At 44.3% G+C, this 21583-nt stretch overlaps 2 protein-coding genes across 4 annotated transcripts in view; one reads left to right on the top strand and one right to left on the bottom strand.

Annotated features, from left to right (window-relative positions):
• Nucleotides 1–918, bottom strand: part of LOC123517527 — an 8729-nt gene extending 7811 nt beyond the window's left edge. The window contains exon 1 of the mRNA XM_045277670.1: nucleotides 683–918. Coding sequence (XP_045133605.1) covers nucleotides 683–685 — 3 coding nt within the window. The 5' untranslated portion in view covers nucleotides 686–918. The remainder of the gene's footprint in view (nucleotides 1–682) is intronic.
• Nucleotides 919–5227: 4309 nt separating this feature from the next.
• The window catches only part of LOC123517412 (peroxidasin-like), a 156308-nt gene continuing 139952 nt past the window's right edge, over nucleotides 5228–21583 (top strand). For all 3 annotated transcript variants that reach the window (XM_045277432.1, XM_045277433.1, XM_045277431.1), the window contains exon 1: nucleotides 5228–5703. In XM_045277432.1, coding sequence (XP_045133367.1) covers nucleotides 5492–5703 — 212 coding nt within the window. In that variant the 5' untranslated portion in view covers nucleotides 5228–5491. The remainder of the gene's footprint in view (nucleotides 5704–21583) is intronic.

Below are 21583 nucleotides of genomic sequence, written 5' to 3'. Positions count from 1 at the left end.
GTGAATATTTTGGGTTAATAAACTGTTTTGAATTCCGTCAGTAGTCAATAATTTACGGAAATGGTGTGATGAAAGTGAAGGAATATTTACAGCAAAGGGTAAATGGGAGAGAGGAACAGAAACATTGCTCAAGGTTGGTTGCGAAGAATGAGAAATTATTTTATTTATTTTTTACAATTGATTCTCTTCACTTGGGCAACCTCATCACACACACACACACACACACACACACACACACACACACACACACACACACACACACACACACACACACACACACGTAGTGTAGTGGTTAACACGCTCGACTCACATTCGAGAGGGTCCGGGTTCGAATCCCGGAGGCGGCGAGGCAAATGGGCAAGCCTCTTAATGTGTGGCCCCTGTTCACCTAGCAGTAAATAGGTACGGGATGTAACTCGAGGGGTTGTGGCCTCGCTTTCCCGGTGTGTGGAGTGTGTTGTGGTCTCAGTCCTACCCGAAGATCGGTCTATGAGCTCTGAGCTCGCTCCGTAATGGGGAAGACTGGCTGGGTGACCAGCAGACGACCGAGGTGAATTACACACACACAATCGAGATGGATGAAATTTGTTACTACATAAAAATAATAAACAATTAAAACATGTTACATCTACTCTGCTCTCCACACCGACCACTCACTATTGAAGACAGAAAGGGTACATACCATGTCTCTGTGGATTCTAGAAACCTTCACAATAATCGACAAAGCAGCGAGGGACCAGCAGAGCACAAGGCCAGAGAGGGCGAGCAGAAGCAGTGAAGGGTGGCGCGTTTAGTGGAAGAGTTAGAGCACTATAGGTGGATGGCATGAGTGGAGGTAGTGCTGGAGAAGATCAGCTGGTGGAGGAATGGAAGAGATTGTTGCTGGACCGCCGAGATAGCAGGACTGACAGAGTGAGGTGGCGGTCCGCGGGCAATTGGGAAGATTTTAGTCATCTCTTCCTGGTGAGGATTAGCGCGCGAGTTTTCCTGTTTAATCCCTTGAATGTCATGACGCGTTTCTATATTCATTCTGCTTATTAATTGCCGATTTTATACATCTTCAGAAACTTATGGGGAGAATTAAAATAGTGAAGACTGTGGCCATTAATCTTCTGAACTCCATTTACCCTTCCTAATGCCAATAAAACGGCCTAATCATACACAAATCTCAAGGTAAAAATGTCCCAGTATTGAAGGGGTGAAGGGCAATTATTTTCCGTCAACTATGATAAAAGTGTATGTAAATACGCCACCACACACACACACACACACACACACACACACACACACACACACACACACACACACACACACACACACACACACACACACATACACACCGCGTAGTGTAGTGGTTAGTTAGCACGCTCGACTCATAATCGAGAGGCCCGGGTTCGAATCCCGATAAGCGGCGAGGCAAATGGGCAAGTCTCTTAATGTGTGGCCCCTGTTCACCTAGCAGTAAATAGGTATGGGATGTAACTCGAGGGGTTGTGGCCTCGCTTTCCCGGTGTGTGGAGTGTGTTATGTGGTCTCAGTCCTACCCGAAGATCGGTCTATGAGCTCTAAGCTCGCTCCATAATGGGGAAGACTGGCTGGGTGACCAGCACACGACCGAGGAGGTGAATCACACACACACACACACACACACACACACACACACACACACACACACACACACACACACATACAGGTCTAACAAGAAGATAGTTGAGATTTTGCGTCATGTTGCAGGTCAATGACATGAATCTTGGCCAGATTGGCTCCCTCATGTGACTGCTTGTATCAGTGGTTCTATAAATCCTTCTACTGGTAAAACACCTCATTATATTGTCTATGGTTTTGCAAAACGTTTGCCATATGATTTCTTACTAAAACCTCGCGTTCCAGTATACACAGTTGATGTCTATACACAGAACCAGTTGCGAGCCTTGCAAATCATCCATGATTCTGTTAAACGTAACCTTCATTTGTCTCGCTCTGAGATGTTACTGCAGGCAACTCCAGTTTCTTTCCAGGTGTATGATGTTTTTAAGGGTTCATCTGAGAGAAAGTCAAAATTAATTCTAAATTTTCTGGTTCTTATGTCATTACTAAAAATTTGAGTGTCAACAAATTCAAAATTTATGATGAGACCATACAGAACTCAGTAGTTTATGCTGATAGGCTGAAGAAGAGTAATGTCTTGGCCCCTGCCTCTATATACTTCTCCACACTTGCCTATCCTTTCTCCTTTGCCTACATCCTCTCTTGTCCCTGCCTCTTCATATTGTCAATACAATTTACGTCCAAGGTCAGGATCATAATTCTTTTTGGGAGTATGATGTACATGTATTATGTTTTATGTATGTATTATAGGTAAATACACACGTACACTGGCTCCGTAATGGGGAAGACTGTCTGGGTGACCAGCAGGCAACTGTGAATACAGTACTTTCTGTCAACCAACAAACATGACAAACATATAGACAAATGCCTTAGTCACTTCGCTCTTACTATAAATGTTAGGAATCATAGACGAGTCATATCAACTAAAAAAAAAAAAAAAAAAAAAGATGGAAGCCGTCATGATAGGTTCGGAGAGAAGAGAAAACTTGTATTGTCCTCGTCATCTTCACAGGCCCAGAGGCAACAGTGACTTCGCAGGATCTCAGGTGCAAATTGCTATGTGGCAGTAGCATTCCAAGGTTCCCCAGGTGCCACAAGCAAAACAATGTAAGGAGGTCTCAGGAGTGGTGAGTTTAGCTTAGGGGCCCCTTCAGGGTATTTCGAACAGCTAAATTCATGGTCTACAGACTCTATACCTTGTCACAGCACAGCTGTGTGCAGTGACTGATTGTGTCAAATCAGTTGGAATTGGCTGAACCATTGCTCTCTTGGACAATTTTGGGCCCCAAGCAAATGCTTAATTAGCCTGACTGTAAAGATCGCCTCTGCTCAGTGGTAAGTGTCGTATGAGGATTTGATGGGCTACTGTCATGCAGCAAATAGAATCGTTGGCTGGTGTGCAGAAACTAAAGTGTGGTATAACAAAACATAAAACATCGCTCTAGCAATAAGAGACACTTGGCTTATAAAAAAAAAAAAAAATCAATATGCAAAATTGTGCTTAAAGATATTTTCTTTTTTCCCCTGAAAAACTCTAATACTTTCTTTGGATGTTAATGTGTCATCTACTATGGACGTAATTCAACTGCAAGATTTGACGATATTCTTTCTCATGAAGAGAATAAAGTTCGACTGACGAACATAGAAAAAAAAAAAAAGCGACGGAACGAACAAAACCTACACAGCCAACGCAGCTTCTCGGCTTAAAATGTATCATCTGCATTACCTGAGAGAGAGAGAGAGAGAGAGAGAGAGAGAGAGAGAGAGAGAGAGATACTACAAAGAAAATAACGGAACGGAGTGGAAAGGGATAAAAACACTCAAAAGAAAACGAGCAGACACGAGAGGGAGACTGTAAACAAATGACGTAATCCGGTAATGTGTTGCTTTTGTTGTGTGTGTGTGTGTGTGTGTGTGTGTGTGTGTGTGTGTGTGTGTGTGTGTGTGTGTGTGTGTGTGTGTGTGTGTGTGTGTGTGTGTGTGTGTGTGTGTGTGTGCCAGCGCGTGGTTTGTCATCTGTCATATTATTAAGTAAGAGCTTAAAATATGTTTTTTGAATACGAAATAAGGATCATCAGTATTAAGAGTATTCAAACCCTTGCCATTCATGCATTCACTGACTTCCAAATATTCTCACGAGGAACTTCAAGGAATCCAACACAACCTTATAGTCAAGTGAGGATGAGGACGTGTTTGTTAGCTAGTCACGAAACTCATGCTACCCTTAACCCCTTCAGTACCATGACGCGTTTTCATATTCATTCTAGTTACTATTTGGTAGTTTTATTCAGCTTCAGAAACTTATGCAGGGGATGAAAATAGTGAAGAGTCTGACCATTAACCTTTTTGACTTCCATGTCCGTTCTTAATGTGAACAAAATCGTCTGATCACATCCAAAACTCATGGTGAAAATGTGTTCCAGTATTGAAGGGGGATAAACCAGCGACTTTCAAATGCCGTAAAGCTATCACATAACCTCAAGAAAAAACAACAATAACAATAACAATGATAATAACATTAATTACGACAACAACAACAACAACAACAACAACAACAATAACAACGGTGATTTTAAACATTTGTTACATAGTTTTCTCTTTTAATCTTTTCCATTTATTTATTTTTTGGCTTTTTCATCGGTCTTAGAGAGAGAGAGAGAGAGAGAGAGAGAGAGAGAGAGAGAGAGAGAGAGAGAGAGAGAGAGAAGAGGCATATCTGTCAACCCCTAGAAGTCCCAAAGAGTGAGAAGCAGGGGTCCAGGGGGCGCAGCCCCTGGTCAGGTCCAGGGCGACGCCTCAACAACAACAAAGCACCAGATAGATTTATGTATAGCGATTGGTGGTTGGCTGTAATCAACCAATCAGGTGAAGGCTTAAAACTGAAGCAAAGCCAAGGTTTTATAATCCGGAAAATTCGGTTTTACAATTTCTTTTGGAAAATATCATGTTAAAAAGAATATTTGGGAAATATTTGTAAAAATGCGCGAGTTTTTGGAGGCGTTGCGTGTGAGACTGAGATGGAGGTAAAATGCGTGAGTCTTACGCTTGATGCATGAGAGTTGACACGTATGAAGAGGTATGTTAATGGTAAGGATATTGTTGTGATTGACGTGATGTAGTGGAAAGGTAAGCGAAGGAAGATAAGTTGTGTCAATATTTATTTCAAATCAGTCTGTCGAAAAAAGCGGAATTTGTTTCACTTCACTATTTTGTTTGAAAGAAAGCTAATCAGTCCCTCGGTACACTTGAGAACACGTACGGTACAGCTGTTTCAGGCACTCGGACACTGTAAAGGCTTAGTGACTCACCAAGAGGAAAGGAACACACTGCAAGTTATGACAGCCAGCAAACTTTACGATGGGAACTTGATAATAGGAATAGCCAATGTGATACTCTGTCAAATGTGAGTGTTGGCTGGCAATTTCTACTCTTTGGGTTTTGGCGGCGACCTTATTGTGAAATTCAAGAGTTGTCCGCGGTTTGATATTGTATGGAGGAGCGTAACCATTAGAAGCGTGTCGTTAGGGATGAAGTGAATGGTTTGGCAACACTGGGGTAGGGTGAAGGGGAGGCAGAGGGAGAGGAATGGTAGTGCGGGGAACCACACTCGACGCTCGCTCTCAGCCAACCAGTGTGAGCGCAGCAGGTAAGGAGTAAGCACGCCAGGCCTGTCTGCTGCCCCGGGCTGCCACGCTGCCTCCTGCGCTTCCCACTCTCCCACTCTCAGCAGGACGAATTGTAGTGGTGCGGCGGGTTACTGAAGGAGAAATACTAATCGAGACAGTGATGTGGTAGTGAGATGCAGTGATGTCCGAGCACTGGTGTGAGGATACGTGAACGTGGCCGAGGATTTCAACGCTAACTGCTGTGTCAATTCTGGACAATGTGGGGTCGTGGGAGTGAGCGAAGAGCGCACGGAGGAGGCACCTTTCTGCAGGCGGCCTTAGCGGTGATGGTGGTAGTGGTGGCAGTGGGAGGAACAGATGGCACTACTGTCAGATGCCCGCCCAAATGCCTCTGTTTCCGCACCACCGTCCGTTGCATGTTCCTGGGCCTCAAGAGGATACCACACGTGCCTGTTAGGACCACCATCCTGTGAGTACTGACCAGACTCTCCCGGGCTCTACTTTTCCTTACTCTCAGCTCTACAGTAATCAACACCAGTGCCATCAGTCACAACAAATGTCAACAAACAGAACACTCGGTCCCATTGTAACGACTCTTCTGTTCTTCCTATCCTGAAGTGTCCTCTTTGCATAATGTTCTTTGACTTTATCTCCGTTGTGGCTTCCTTGTAGAATGTAACATGATCTCTATTACATTATCTTCCTATTCATAGCAACACGGAAATTATTTTTTTTCTCTCTTCGTCATAAAACTTCCGGCAGCAGAGGTGTCATCCAAATTTGTGGCCGAGGTGGAGGATGATATTACCTTAACAGTGGGCAAAAGGAAAGCTTAGGAGGTAAAAAGCTTTTGTACTCATTGTGTTTGGTTTTGGACAGGGGCACGGAGAGGCAGGGAGGGCTAAAAGGGATTGAGGACGGAGAGAGGAGGAGAAAGAAATATAGGATGGAATGAGAGAGGGGTTTGCTAGTTAATTCCTTTTCTCCTCACTGACCTCAAGGAGTAAAGAAAAAAGAGATTTATCTTGATACTAACTGAAGGAAGGAAGGAAGGAAAAGAGGGATGACTAAACTATTTAACCTCTTCCTCTCTTCACTATCTCCAAGCATCCAGAGAGAGAGAGAGAGAGAGAGAGAGAGAGAGAGAGAGAGAGAGAGAGAGAGAGAGAGAGAGATTAATGTATACGCATATAACACTAGACAGTAGTGAACAGGAATGCCTTAAGTCAAGTACAGCATACAGTAAGCCGCGTCAATCCACTTTACAATCTGCAGGCAAGGAATAGTAAGCAACACTTCGGTCATCAAGGAACATACTCTTTATTGTCTCTAAGATGCAATGAAGTGGTGTCGTGCAAGGTGGTACTGTAGTGGAGAGGGTGCCAGTAATGGTGGTTGTGATAGTGACCTGCGAATGATAGAGTATAGTGAAGGATAGTGTGCCTTGAGCTTGTCACTGAGAGAAAGTATTCAGAAATGCCTTGCTCTCTCACCACGACAATTTTTGAAGGCCACAGAGACAACTACCCGGGTTTTCAAGACAGTTTCTCTTATTAATAAACTAGATATCTTGCCAAACCCTCACCAAAACCATAAAAAATACCCTTAAAAACAAGAGCATCTTCAACTACAGCCTTTGGAGAACAGTGATGGAGAAAGAGCAAAGCGTTTCAGAATACGGGAATGAGAGACCATTAAAGAATTGGGTGAAGGAGAAGGAATGATGGCAGTATGAGAATGTTGGGTTTCATGTCGCTGTGTGAAACTGAAAAAAAAAATATGAAGTTTGCTTTTGGTATGTGTTTGAGGAGGAGATGGGAAATATTGGCAATGAATGGACTAGATAACACAGGATAAAAGTAGGAGATTATGATGATAGGTGGTGATGATGAGCTGATGTTAGTGAGAGTAATAGTGATGGGTGGTGGTGGCGGACGATGAAGGGGCGAGTGAGCGCTGGGAAATGCCGCTACTCTGCAGGAAAGGAAGTGAAGGGAAGTTAGCATGGTGGTGGTGGTGGTGGCGGTGCTCCTTAGCAAGTCAAACTGCAGGATTATACGAACGGCGCCCTGGTGGTGGTGGTGGTGGTGGTGGTAGTAGTGAGGCGAGCAGGGAGACAGGGAGGTCGACTAGGAGGTATGAAGGTAATGGACGTGAAGGGGATGAGGGAGAGCTGTTGTCAAGTATTTCTTTTCTCTATTCTTTTTGACTGGTGTGTGTGTGTGTGTGTGTGTGTGTGTGTGTGTGTGTGTGTGTGTGTGTGTGTGTGTGTGTGTGTGTGTGTGTGTGTGAGAGGTGGAGACGTCTCCATTCAAGTTTCGTTCTGTTTTTACTCTCTCTCATTTGTATGTTGGTAATGAGAATCCCTTAGAGTTTCTTCTTGTGCCAGAGAGAGAGAGAGAGAGAGAGAGAGAGAGAGAGAAAGAACTTTACTTAACTTCCACCACCACAAATACACACAAAAAAAAAAAACACACACACAACAAAACCACACCACTAAATCAGAACAAAACAGATAAACACATTAAAAAAAGATGATGTCAAAGATACAAACAAACCCGTCAAGTCACGCTCCTGGCAGACAAATGGATGAAGAGAGGAGGGAGGGAGGGGGGGTGCTAAAGAAAATGCTAATTAAGAGATCAGCCAGAGGAACGAACGGCGTGTACGTACCAGGAGGCGGAGCGAGGTGAGGGCGTGGCACTTAGCGAGGTCTGAATGAGCCGCGGGAGGGTTGTGGCGGTGGGTACGATGCCCTGGCCCGTCTCACCTTCACTCTGCGGTTGATCTGGGAGGGAGTTGAGGAGGAGGGGGAGGTAGGGCAGTGGAGAGCGTCTGGGTTGATGATATAGATGAGCAGGGGAGGTGAGGGGAGCGTCCAGGTTGATGACAGGAATGGACAAGAAGGCTCGTATTCGCAAACACTTCTGTGCCTCATCTCCACTATTTCAAAAGGCTTTATCTAAATTTACACGAGTTTTTTTTTTTTTTTTACCTCCAGTACTGGGACGCATTTTTACCACGAGTTTGGAGTGTGATTGAATGATTTTATTAACATTAGGAGGGGTCTATGGAGATCAGAAGATTAATGGTCACAGTCTTCACTATTTTGATCCCATATAAGTTTCTGAAGCTGCATAAAATCACCAAACAGTAAGCAGAATGAATATGGAAACGCGCCATAGTACTGAAGGGGTTAAGGTGTTTTTATGGTTATAGAGGCAGATTAACAATATTTTTACATTATCAAATGGAGAAACACTCTTGGAAATCTCGCTAATTATCTCTGTGGCCTTCGAAAATAGTCATGGTGAGAGAACAAAGCGTTTCTGAATACGAACCAAGGATGGATGAGGGGCCGTGAGGCAAGGAAGAAGGGAGGAGCAGGGAGTGTGATGATAGGAATGGCTAAGGGGAGTGAAGGGGAGTTAAGGGGATTTTAGAAAGCGTTAATAGCAGGTGTTAACAAAAGAGGGGGAAGGTGTGGGTGATGTTGGAGGGGAAGGTGATGGTGGTGATGAGTGTTTGCTGTATCCTGCAGATGTTTGGAAGGGGAGGCTGAGGGCGGCGAGGTGATGACGTGGTCTGCTGGTTAGAGGGCCATAGTAGCTATAATTAGGAATACACATGATTCCTTATAACGGGATCGTGCAGTGAGAGGAAGGGAAGGGTGAGCGAAATTGTACAAAGATGAAGGAAGCTGTAATGAGTTAATTAACTTTTTATCCCAGGTGCTGATGACGAAGGAAAAAAATGATAATCTGAGTACGTATGAGTGCTCGTTGGATGGCGGGTTACAGTGATACAGAAATAGTGAATGGAGTTATGTATGAATGTGGAAGGAAAAATTGGTTCTCGAATGCTGATAAATAAAAGACACAATAACCATGTTGTTAGTGTTGCATTATAAAGTACCTTAAAAGAAGACACATTACTTGAATTGGGACATGGGTGTGATAGCTGGACTTAGGAAGATACATTTTGAAAAGTGACTGCTTCATGTCAGCCTGATGATATCTTGTAGCTATCCTCACTTTATCATACTCTAATGATCTTAATAAAATCTTACCACCGGGTGTCGACAAGGTAGTTAGCACCGTGGTAACAGTAGCACGTGCCCTCGTAAGCAACAGTGAATTCTCTTCTTCATACAAGTTTACGATATGAGTAATAAATCCACTTTTCCAAGAGCAAGATGACGCAGCAGGAGGCGAGGGCGCTCAGGGCATCCCGTGTAAACATCCCATTAACGAAGAGTCCTAATAAAGCAGCGGTGCTTGGTGTAGTGGCCGCCATCGTGGTCTGAATCAGCACGATGACTTAATTGAGGCCTAGCGAGGAGGCTTGACATGCTGCAGTTAATTCACGAGGTACAAATTACTGCACTTGGGTTCTGTTTCATGCATTTTTGTTGCTCTTCTCGCTCATACATGTTCGCCAAACACAGGGTATAGGAAGTGGCGGGACGTGAAGGGCCTTAAGTGGCGAGTCATATTGCTCGTAGTAACAGACTCCAAGTGCACACACACACACACACACACACACACACACACACACACACACACACACACACACACACACACACACACCACCACCACCACCACCACCACCACAACGACACTCCTACAACATGTCTTTCTCTAAGTTGCACCTTGCAACATAACACACAACGTACCCCTTACAACATCCCTCTATGTATAGTACACACACACACACACACACACACACACACACACACACACACACACACACACACACACACACACACACACACACACACACACACACACACACACACACACACACACACACACACACACACACACACACACACACACACACACACACACACACACACACACACACACACACACACACACACACACACACACACACACACACACACGTTTATTACTAAAGCCCTCCGCGATAAATGTTGAAAGGTTTTATCAACCATTTCCTGTGTAGTAAAATTTCTCTTTCGTAAACCTTCTTGTTGTCATTCCTCAGCTGTTAGCTTTGCATCTCTGTTAAGCCATTGGTGGAAGCTGGCAAAGCTCATAGATGGATTACGTGGCTTGGCTTGGCATGGCGTGGTGTGGTGAGGTATGGTGTGATGTGGTGTATTAGTTATTGGCCTGCACTCAGGAACACTTTGCTCTCTTGCCACGACTGTTTTCAAAGACCACAGAAATGATGAGCCGGATTCTCAAGACTATTCCTCCCTTTAATTATGTAGAAACCTTGTTGATTTGTCACTAAAACTGTATAAACAATCATAGAAACTCGTGTTATTTCACCTGCAGTCTTTTGAAAGTAGTGAAGCTGCGATGTAGAAATGTTTCAGATTATGGTTCATTGTATAGCTATAATCAAAAGTTGACTAACATGCCGCATTTCCTTCCCTTGTGTTTATTGTTTTCTCTCGATCCTAAGGCCTCAGATCTAAGCATCTTTCAACTATGAGGTTTTGTAAGGAAGTTGTCATCTTACTAGTAGTTGTATCGATGGATATATTGCCTTATACAACCTTGAAAGTAACAAACTACAATGATAGATTCAAACTAATGTGTAATGAGCCACTCAGTTCCGTTTACAATTTGCAGTTGAATATTAGAAAACAATAGATTGAAGGAGTTAAGGGAGGAAAAGATTGAAGTTAAAGTAGAAAAGCAAGGAAATTTAAGAAAGGAAACAGGAGAACATACGACAGGAAACGGGGAAGAACGCCAGCCAAAGTAGATACGAGTACAGCAGTTTAGCCTCTCGACTCGTGGCCATGACTACCCACGTCCTGGCGCCAACTGGGTAAAGTCTCCCGGTCCGGTGCCACATAATGCAGCCAACTGACCAAGGGCTACTTTTTACCTCCGTTTTTTTTTTTTTTTACGAGTGCATAAACAAAGACGGCAAGTGAGATACATTAACGAATAAAAAGACACGTCCTTCTGTTCGTCTGGCGCGGCTTTTATGGCCAGTCTGAGTGTGTGTGGAGAGAGAGAGAGAGAGAGAGAGAGAGAGAGAGAGAGAGAGAGAGAGAGAGAGAGAGTTTACAGTAGCTATTTCTTTCTTCGTCTCAAGTGTAAGGAAGGCAGATATCTTTTTCGTAAACCTTGTTGATGCATACTTACGTACTCTCCTTTTTTCTTCCTTCCTCTTCATCTCCTCCTTCCTCCTTCCTCCTTTCTCTCCCTCCTTCTCCTCCTCCTCCTCCTTCTCGTCCTCCCTTTTCCCTTCCTCGCAGTTCAGGTTGTAAAAGTTTGGATAGAAATCTTACGCGTTCTTCACTTTGTACCTTCATGGCTGGTTTACTGAGCAACAACTGTTCTCGTATTTATTCTATGTAAATTAGATGTGTATTGAATTAAGAGTAAGATTTGCATATGAGAGAGAGAGAGAGAGAGAGAGAGAGAGAGAGAGAGAGAGAGAGAGAGAGAGAGAGAGAGAGAGAGAGAGAGAGAGAGAGAGAGAGAGAGAGAGAGAGAGAGAGAGAGAGAGAGAGACTTGAGCTTCGATGGTAAACCTAATTTAAAAAGATATTACTGAAATAGTGTTCACTGCTGCCAACGAACTGACTTTCCACACACACACACACACACACACACACACACACACACACACACACACACACACACTAAAGAAAGGACACCTCTCCGTTCACAAGACGTATTGTTGTGTACTAAAGTCTCTCTCTCTCTCTCTCTCTCTCTCTCTCTCTCTCTCTGGTGTTGTCTGTTTTTCCCTTCTTCCTTCTTCCTCCTCGTCTTCTCTAAACTCTTCTCTCACCCGTCTCCTCCTCCTCCTCCTCCTCCTCTCAGACAAACATACATCCCTGGCGTTGCTATTTTCAGTGGTTGCTTGCATGATGTGTGTGTGTGTGTGTGTGTGTGTGTGTGTGTGTGTGTGTGTGTGTGTGTGTGTGTGTGTCGTACATTTCTCTCGTCATTATGCATAATTTCCTTCTTCTCCTCTCTATCTTCCTGCATTCACCCGTCCCTGCGCCCTTCATCCCTCGTTATTTTAATTCTCTCCTTTGCATCTGTCTGTCTGTCTGTGTGTCTGTCTGTCTGCCTCTCGTCTGCCGCTTCCTTATCATTGCTGTTGTGTATATTTTCCCTCCTGTGTAAACGTATTTCTTTCCTGTCTTGTAAACATTTAACTTTCTTCATTTATTTTATAGTGTGATTTCAGATGCTTTGATATTTTTTTTCTATGTTTTCCTTTCATGCATTTGTATATATATTTTTTTTATCTTTCCTCTTTTCTATTTTACTTCCTTTATTAATTTTTTTTCATTCACCTGTATTCGTTATTTGTGCTTTTTTTTATCTATCTCTTCCATTTTGGTTTTCATTTATTTTAGAACGTATTTTTGTCTATACATTTATTTTCTTTCTTTCCTCTTTAGTGATGCCCGTCAGTCAGTCTTGCTTCCTCCATTATTCCTTTGTTTCTCCATTGTTTTCTTTAAATGTCTTATGATTTTTTTTTCTCCATTTCTCCTTTGGTTCTCTCTGTTCTCTCCTTTACCTCCCTCGCTTATCTCTCTCTTTCTTCCTCTTTCCTCTGTCACTCCTTTCTTCTCACTTTTAACTCCTCTCCTCTTCTCTCCTCCCTTTCTCACTTCTTTCTTCCTTTCCTCCTTCACTCATCTCCTCCTTGTCTCCTTCCCTCCCTCACGCTTCTCTTCTCATTTTTCCTTTCTTCCTCCTTCCCCCTCTTAGTGTACGTTTAATGTTTTTTCCATCACTTTGCAATATGTAGTTTCTCCTCTTCACTCCGTCGCGTTCTTTATGCCTCAGGTTAGAAGTTGAAGCTGTTTACCTGACTGGCCGGGCAGGTGAGAGAACACTGATTAGCTTTATGACGCCTCGACGAAGTAAAGAATGCAATAAATGTGTTTCCCGATCAGATAAAGGCGGGTTTTCAATTTTACTTTAGTTCAGTCAAGACGCAAGGTATAAGTGAGCATGTTCCTTTTTTGTATGAAGAGAGAGAGAGAGAGAGAGAGAGAGAGAGAGAGAGAGAGAGAGAGAGAGAGAGAGAGAGAGAGAGAGAGAGAGAGAGAGAGATAAGAGTTGTGTAAATATGTCATAAGGCAGTGTACGAGAAACATTTAGATAAGTGAAAGAAGGAAAAATTATCGCCTTTGGGTTTTCTTCTCTGTTTTCTTTAATGTGTTTAATTTTTCATCTCTCCTTCGTGTCAGTTTCATTTTTGTTGCTTGGGGAAGTTGGAATTGCTTTTTTTTTTTTTTTGTCTTTATATTTCATTGTTTATTTATATTTTCCATCTCATTTTTCTTCACTCTTGACTTAAGTTATTCTCCTTTCGCATTTATTACTTTTATCTCTGTAATATCTTTTTTTTTTTTTTTTTAGCTTTTATTGATTTAGTTCCTTATTCCTTTATCTATTTATTTCAGCCAAACTGTATTCACCAAGTCATCATTCTCTCTCTTCTTTTTTTTTTTTTAGCTATATATTTCATTTTTACTCCTCTCTTCTCTCCTCGACCTCTCTCCCTCACTTCTCTCTTCATTCCCTCCTTAACTCCTCTTTTCCTTCTGACTTTCCCTTCCTCACTCCTCTCTTCCTTCTTACTTTTCCTCCTTAACTCTTGTATTTCTCCTCGCCTTTCATCTTAATCCATGTATGTATATATTTTTTACTTCACCCGGATCGTCCTCCTATGCCCATCGTCGCTCACATTCACGTCCCATTGTGCTGGAGTCCTCGTGTATCTAATTAATTTCCGCGCGCATCCTTCAACAAGGACAAGGGTGGCAGAAGATTGCGTTGGTGGCAGAGGGAGGAGGAAGAAGAGTGAGAGACCGGGTGTGGGTGTAGGAGGAACTTTATGGGGTGTGAGTGGAGAGGGTTAGTAGAACGTGTGATGCTAAGGGAGAGGGAGTGGGATGAGAGAGAGAGAGAGAGAGAGAGAGAGAGAGAGAGAGAGAGAGAGAGAGAGAGAGAGAATTAGGCTTGTCTGGTATGGTAGGAGGGCGTGAGGGGTCTGTTGAATGTGCAGTGTAAGAGACGAAAGACAGACTGCAGTGTAGGTGGAGGAAGCAGGCTTTGTGTGGACTGCACTAGACAAGTAAGCCGAGAGGAAGAAGTAGGTCAGTTCTTATACCTGCAGGTGGAGGGAATAGGTGAACTAAACCCATTCAGTGCTGTGACGCTTTTTCACATTCATTGTGCATACTATTTAGTGATTTTATACAGCTTCAGAAATTTATGTGGGGGTTAGAATAGTGAACACTCTGGCCATTAATCTTCTGAGCTCCATAGACACTTCCTAATGCAAATAAAATCGTCTAATCACACCCAGAACTCAAGGTAAAAATGCGTTCCAGTACTGAAGGGGTTAAGGAGTGTCGAGTGGTGTTAGAGGATTAGTGTCTTCAGGTAGAGATGTAGAAGTGTAGGTAATAATATAGTAAAGAGTATTGGATTGATTTTAAAAAAAATAAAGGACTGTAAGAAGAGAATATGAGTATACGGTCCTAAAGGGTTAAAGGGCTAGGAACTGGAGTGTAAGGGGGAAAATGTAAAGGGTTATAAAATGTACTGTAAGGGAGGATATAGTAATGGTGAAGGGTTAAAGGTCACAAATGCATGAACTTGGATACAATGGATGTGTGGGTGTTTTGGGTTAAGCTGCGTGTGTGCGTGAGTTTGTGTATGAGTGTGTGTGTGTGTGTGTGTGTGTGTGTGTGTGTGTGTGTGTGTGTGTGTGTGTGTGTGTGTGTGTGTGTGTGTGTGGTGAGGGTCGTAGCGTCTGGCAGAGCATTGTACCAGGGGGCAGACAAAGTGTAACACCCAGGGTTGCTAAGGGCACTCAGGATTTGCATAATGATGTTACACGGGTACTGTGGTTTTGGGATTATGGTTCTCGTACCTTTACTCCTCCCTTTCCTCCTCCTCCTCCTCCTCCTCCTCCTCTTGTTCTTCTTCTTTTCCTCCCCCTCCTCCTCCTCCTCCTCCTCCTCCTCCTCTTGTTCTTATCCTTTTTCCTCCTCCTCTTCCTTCTTCGCCTAATCCTCTTCCTCCCTTTTCATCACTTTCTGCACCTCCTCCGCCTCCTCTACCTCTTCTTCTTTCTCATTTTGTTTTTCCTTTTTTCTCGGTTTCGTTTATTTTTCGTACCTCATGCTTTTTTTTTTCTCCTCCTGCTCCTCCTCCTCCTCCTCCTCCTCCTCCTCCTCCTCCTCTACCTCCTTTGTGTTACTTTTCTCTATTTTTTTCTTCCATCGTCATGTTCTCTTTTAGCTTTGTAGTTTTCAATTTCGTGCTGCATATTAAGGTTGTAGTGTTTTTTGGGGAACTGTTCTTTGGTCTCTTACTGAAATCCCTGTCTTCTCTTAGTAATATCGTCTAGTTTTATTTTTATCTTCTCTTTCTTTCTCTGGCAAGTTTCTCCCAGTGTTTCGTTCCTTTCTTTGGTCTTCTGTCAGTTAAAAAGGTAGTTGTTGCTTCTTCATCCTCTTATGCACGTAAATGTTTTCTTATTTAACATGTGTTCCTTACAGTAGCGTTTGCCTATAAGGAAAGATCTTGAGTGAATTTCTCTCTCTCTCTCTCTCTCTCTCTCTCTCTCTCTCTCTCTCTCTCTCTCTCTCTCTCTCTCTCTCTCTCTGCCTGTCTGTGTGTTTGTTTAATCCTGTTAATTGTGTCCTTCTGTCCGTTTCTCTGCTGTTGTATCCTTGTCTCTCTGGTCAGTTTGTCTTTCTTTCTCTATGTGTCTCTTAGTCTTTATTGCTTGTTACTTACTTTATCTACTTACCTGTCTGTTGGTACTCTCTCTCTCTCTCTCTCTCTCTCTCTCTCTCTCTCTCTCTCTCTCTCTCTCTCTCTCTCTCTCTCTCTCTCCCACGCACAGACAAAACAAGCAGGTGCAATAATTCACACACCACACCTTTCTGCACACCTCCAGGTCTCCACTAATGACGCTGCTTATGGCCTTCCCGCTCATAAGCCTTTCCTTGCCTTATTCACTTCTCTCCCTCGTCATAGCTATAATTTCCCTTTACGACGCGACCGCCTTCGTACCCCCTTCTCACGCCTCATTGTGTGTGTCTGTAATTCTTCATCTTTTGCTCCTTTCTTCCTTTCACCCATTCGTTTGCCTCTGCCGTCTATTAATGTGTTTTTTTTTTCTCTCTTTCGTTTAATTGATGGGATTCTGGTCTTGGTTTCTCTTTCTTTCTTTCTTTGTCTGTGTGTTTCTCTCTCTCTCTCTCTCTCTCTCTCTCTCTCTCTCTCTCTCTCTCTCTTATATTTGTATCCTTGCTTTTCTTCAGTGTTCATTTCTGTGTTTTTTTTATTTTATTTTTCTTTCTATGTATATGTATTCTTTAATTTGTCGTATTTCGAGTTTCTTTCATGCATTATCTCTTCCATTCTTTCAGTTTCCCTATTTTTCTCTTGGTGTTCATCCCTTCCACTATTCTTTAAGTCTTTTTCTTAACCTCCCATCCTCTTCCTCCCCCTCCTCTATATGTTACAGTCCACAGTACAGCATTCTTCGTCTCCCTCACCCACCACCGTCTTTTCGTCCTTTAGTGATCCCGTTGGTGGTACTAAAAACATTCCTCATTTTACACACGTCGAGGGCTGTTCCTTTACGACGCTCAAGGGGGAAGGGAAGGGAAGGTTGCGTGGTAGAGAAGACTTACGTACTCCATCGTCGGTGCCTTTGTCATGCAGGGCCCTCTCACGTACGTACCCGTTGCTGGCTGGTAACCCGTCCTTGAAAATAAACTCGTACGCATTATTTTTCCACCCTCATCTCCACCCTCGACGTACGCTAACTCTGCTTAATATAGTTTGATGAATGATGTGGTCGTGGCCTCGGTCCGGGCTGATGTATCGTTGGGACAAGCCGCGCCGGTGAGGGGCGAAGGGTGGCGTCGGTGTTGTTGCCAGCGTTAAAGGGGCGTGTTTGTTGCGCGAACGAGGAGATGGGGGAGGGTGGCATAAAGGGTTTGCAGGGACGAGGCCCGGGGTGGGGTTCAAGAGTGCCTGGCGAGGATCTGATGGGGTTTCTGACGGGTCGTGTTGTGGTGTCTGACGGGTATGCTAAGTGACGGGGCTGAGTTGTCTCGCTGGGGGACGCTGGGGCAGGGCTGGGGTGAACCTTTGGCTTGTGTTTCAGGCAGGGCGACACCTTTCATTTGGTGACGGTAGGGTAAGGAGGAGAAATAATACGATTACGAGCTCTTAAGGCACAGAATTGACGTGGGTACGAATCGGCGAGGTCCTGAGACTGTTGTGAGGTGACAGAGAGGTCGCCGTTAAGACATCTTGTCCTCCTACTCCTCCTCCTCACTCTCTCTCTCCTTTGCCCTCCACCTTCCTTGTTTTCTTGCTATGGTAATCAGTACCTGTCGGACACGGAATAAGTAGGTGTGAAGAATTGCTTTAGATACTCTAGTGGCAGAATGGGCGTGTGTGAAAGGTTTAATTAAGGGTCTCATTGATTGGAGACTTAAGCCTCCGTTTAGTGAAGCCTCCTCCTAATGCTACATGACTCATTTGGGCGCGGGAAATTTAGTCAATGAAGGGAAGGCAGATTAGAGCGGTTCTTATCAAGGTTCTTTGCTTCGTTTGGCTCACGCATCCGGTCCACCTCGTGGCCCAGGTTGGGCGTCATCGTGGCCACAGTCCGCAGGTCGGCGTCGTCTCATTACATGGTCCCTTTCGTGTGACTCACTCCCCACGCCGCCCCGCCCACCCCTGCTACGGGAACGCCATTGTTTACCAAGTGACGCCCACGCCCACGCCCTGTAGACGCAAGTTCAGTGATAAATGTGTGTCCTAAGCGTGGCCAACGTCGTCGGGTTGTAATTAATTGGCGGGAGTGCGAGAGTGCTAATAGTTCCCTCTCCGAGCCTGTCACCGCCCGCCCAGTCCTCCGAGGTTTGTCCAAATATTTACCCTTGTGACTGTGCGGTTCACACTCCACGCCTCCTCCTGCCGGCCGCGTGTGCTGGTTATTTCGGACGCTGACGCTTCGCATGAGACAGTTTGTAGGCTTGTCCTCATTACTTATACGAGCGTCAGTAAATTTAATCAAGGTTAATGCATAAAGTGTTTTCGCCAGACTGAGATTTTTAGAGGATTGAAGTTGCTGATAAAGATGCAGGGAAGTTTTCAATTGGAGTCGGTAATAAGCACTGAGGAATTCATAAGGGGAGAAAATGACGAGTCTGTAAAGTGTTTGAATGTTGTCTGTCTTTTTTCCCGAGACACAATGGACCTCTTGTCTGTTAAAGAGGAAAACACAGCAAAAAAGAAAAATAAATGAATAAAGTAAATCAGTGCTTCGAGTTTAGAGTGTGTTACTATATTATAGCTGAATTGTTTTTCACGTGTTTCAAAGTACGTTAGCGAAAAAAAAAAAAAAAAGGACGAGCAAGGGGCGAGGGTTGGCTGGCCATTAAGTAGATCGTGGAGGGGCGGGCGGGGGCAGGGGTCCCTCGCCCGCCTTTGAAGATTTTGTTGTTCGATCTCGCAGCGCCAAAACTGTATTCAGATTGGAACTCATTGCACTTGTCTGGCTTTTTTAATATGTATTTTTTGGCGGCGCTGTACTTCATATTTTGTGAATGAATTATCTCTCTCTCTCTCTCTCTCTCTCTCTCTCTCTCTCTCTCTCTCTCTCTCTCTCTCACACACACACACACACACACACACACACACACACACACACACCAATTTGCCAGTGAAAGAAAACGAGTTTTGTTATAATAGAAAACCACAACAATCAAGAGAAACTCGTGTAAAACCGAAAATATTTTCTTGGTTTATTAGCAAAACAACATGGCAGTGATGCTGATTATGTCCCCAGCACTGTTGAGCGGCGCACCTGAGGGTGGCGCCAGGGTGCTGCACCTCAGGGCGTCGGGGCAGCGGGGTCATCTCAGACTCTTTGTGGCCGACGGAATAAAAAGCAACATGTCCATAACACCAGCCCCTTCTCCCTAAGCCCTCCCCTCCGCAGCACTATTATCACCAAAACACGCTATTCTGTTTGTCCTGCATTCATTTAGATAGCACAGCCCATCGCGGAGAGCGGCACAGATAGCGTATCAGCCGCGCCACTCGGCAACATTTTCTCCCCAACATTCGTGATGGCATCTCATCCTTCACCAGACGCCTGTCCCGTGGTAGCGTTCTCCCTCCCTCCCTCACAAGATAAAGCTTCATTTGTAGTCCTCTCCTCCCCACCCCTTGCTATGAGACCACTCCAGTCCACTCAGCCCTGCCCCGCCTTCTCTACTCCACCACGGCCTAGGCCAGGCGCCCACCCACTTCAGACCCTTAGAGACGTCCATGCAAACCCCTTCCAACAAGAGGATGTAAACAGCAGTCCACAAACGGCAGTACTTCGCATGTGGGAGATGTATAGCTGTGGGTTTATCTTGTTATTTACAGTAGACACACTGGCGAGGGGGACGCGAAGACCTGTCCAACTTCAAGTGTATAATTTCACTGAGACTACAAGTGTGTGTAAGTGTGTTTATGTTTATTTATTTTTTTTTTTGTGTGTGTGTGTGTGTGTGTGTGTGTGTGTGTGTGTGTGTGTGTGTGTGTGTGTGTGTGTGTGTGTACATAGGGGATGGCAGTGTACACAAGAAGGAATCACTGATTTAATCAAACGTTCTACCTGTGTCACATTCTTCACTTGAGGCTTATCAGATTCATTACTATTAGCGTCACTGCTCCCTTTGGCTGTGCTTGGGGCCAGGGTGTGGTGGGGAGGGGTATGGTGGGGGAGGAGGAAGGGTTGCCTGCTGCCTCTCTCGCACGTGTCTTCCATCTCACTCATGCACTCCACTTCTGCACTTGACAACACTTCCTCCTTCTGTCACGGGTGAATGCAAATTGTTTATAAGGCTTGTGTATTTTCTCTTTCATCATACACTGTGCATCACATAATCATTGCTCTACTGATATCACAGAAAAATCTTATTATTGTACATGAATAATTTGTCGTGTTCTATTGTAAATTGAGACAGAATGTCATTCATCCTCCTCCATTTCTTGTTGAATAAACATTGCGAGCAGCAAGTCATTATTAAAGAACCGCAGGCCTCTGTCCTGCTTGATCTTCATGGCTAAAACTTGCAGCGGAAGAGTACCAGACCAGCGTGGCTCAGCGGCCCACTGAGCTCACCTATATGGGCAGCAAATGAGCGACGGAGGGTGTGATAACCTTCCCTGTATTTTGTTGTGACGGAAGGCAGCGTCGCGTAAGGGATGGCGAGTGACAGGCGGAGGGAATTATTGTACTGTACATGGTCTCCGCCACCAGACCCGCCAGATACAGTCTAACTCAAGATAAAGAGAATTCTCTTTACCTTTGCCTAACCTTCACTACTTAGAAGAACGTAGCAGTGGACCACGTCCGCTCCTCCCAAGTGGGTGTGAATGGATTGAAATATGAACGAATTTGTTAAAGTGTATCCCATTCTCATCTGAGCGAATTTAAGATAAGCTTTTATGCTGCAACTCGCTGCCTGCTTCTTTGCTTGCTCATCGAGATCTATTTGCGGTGAACGAAGGTGACGCAGGTGTTGTTTGCCTTTCTTGTCCTCGACCAGTAAGTGACAATGAAAATTGTATTGCGATTGTTTGATGTTGAGGAAAGTAAAAAGAAAATCTTAAACTGTCTGACCTGAAGATTTTTTTTTTTTTTTACCTGTCAAGTGTAATGTACGACGTCTTAGCGATGCGTTGTGCTGCGTAATGATTTCTCAGCGTTCTTTGCGGGAGTTTATTGCTCCCTCAAGGACCCTCTTGTAGGGAGGGAGCAGGAGTGTGCCTGGCCGCCCTGGCCCTCGTCACCACAGGTGTCAGTGAAAGGCCGGGAGCGGGGATGACTCGACGCGATGCCTCTCCTCACTTGTTTGTTTGTGGACACAACTGATGAAAAGATTTTGTATGGGTCATGTTTTGAGAGATTAGACGCTGAGTAGGTACAGCCCGCCCAGGGAGGAATAAAGAAGTGTGTGGTAGCACTGAGGCAAATGTGCCACTTTTTCATCATTTTTGCCTTGCGTCACCAATCATCCATCCATCACTAACTGCTCCTCCATCATAATTCATTTCTCTCTCCGTGAACACTTGTGTTGCTGGCCATCCTCTGTACCGCTGACCATTCTTCCACCATCACCACTACCACTCATCCCTCTGCTGAATGTACACACCCAATACCTTTTACAATGATTTCTTACTTAAACACATTCCAAATGTGGCTTCAGCTACACAAGGCATTTTGCAAGTAACACAAATCATAAAATTTTCTCAAATACAAGACTTTAAAGAAAAAAATCCTTAACT

The sequence above is a fragment of the Portunus trituberculatus genome, chromosome 42, assembly GCF_017591435.1.
Source record: "Portunus trituberculatus isolate SZX2019 chromosome 42, ASM1759143v1, whole genome shotgun sequence".
Classification (NCBI taxonomy): domain Eukaryota; kingdom Metazoa; phylum Arthropoda; class Malacostraca; order Decapoda; family Portunidae; genus Portunus; species Portunus trituberculatus.
The sequence above is the reverse complement of the archived record's forward strand: the minus strand, read 5'-3'. Positions and strand labels throughout refer to the sequence as shown.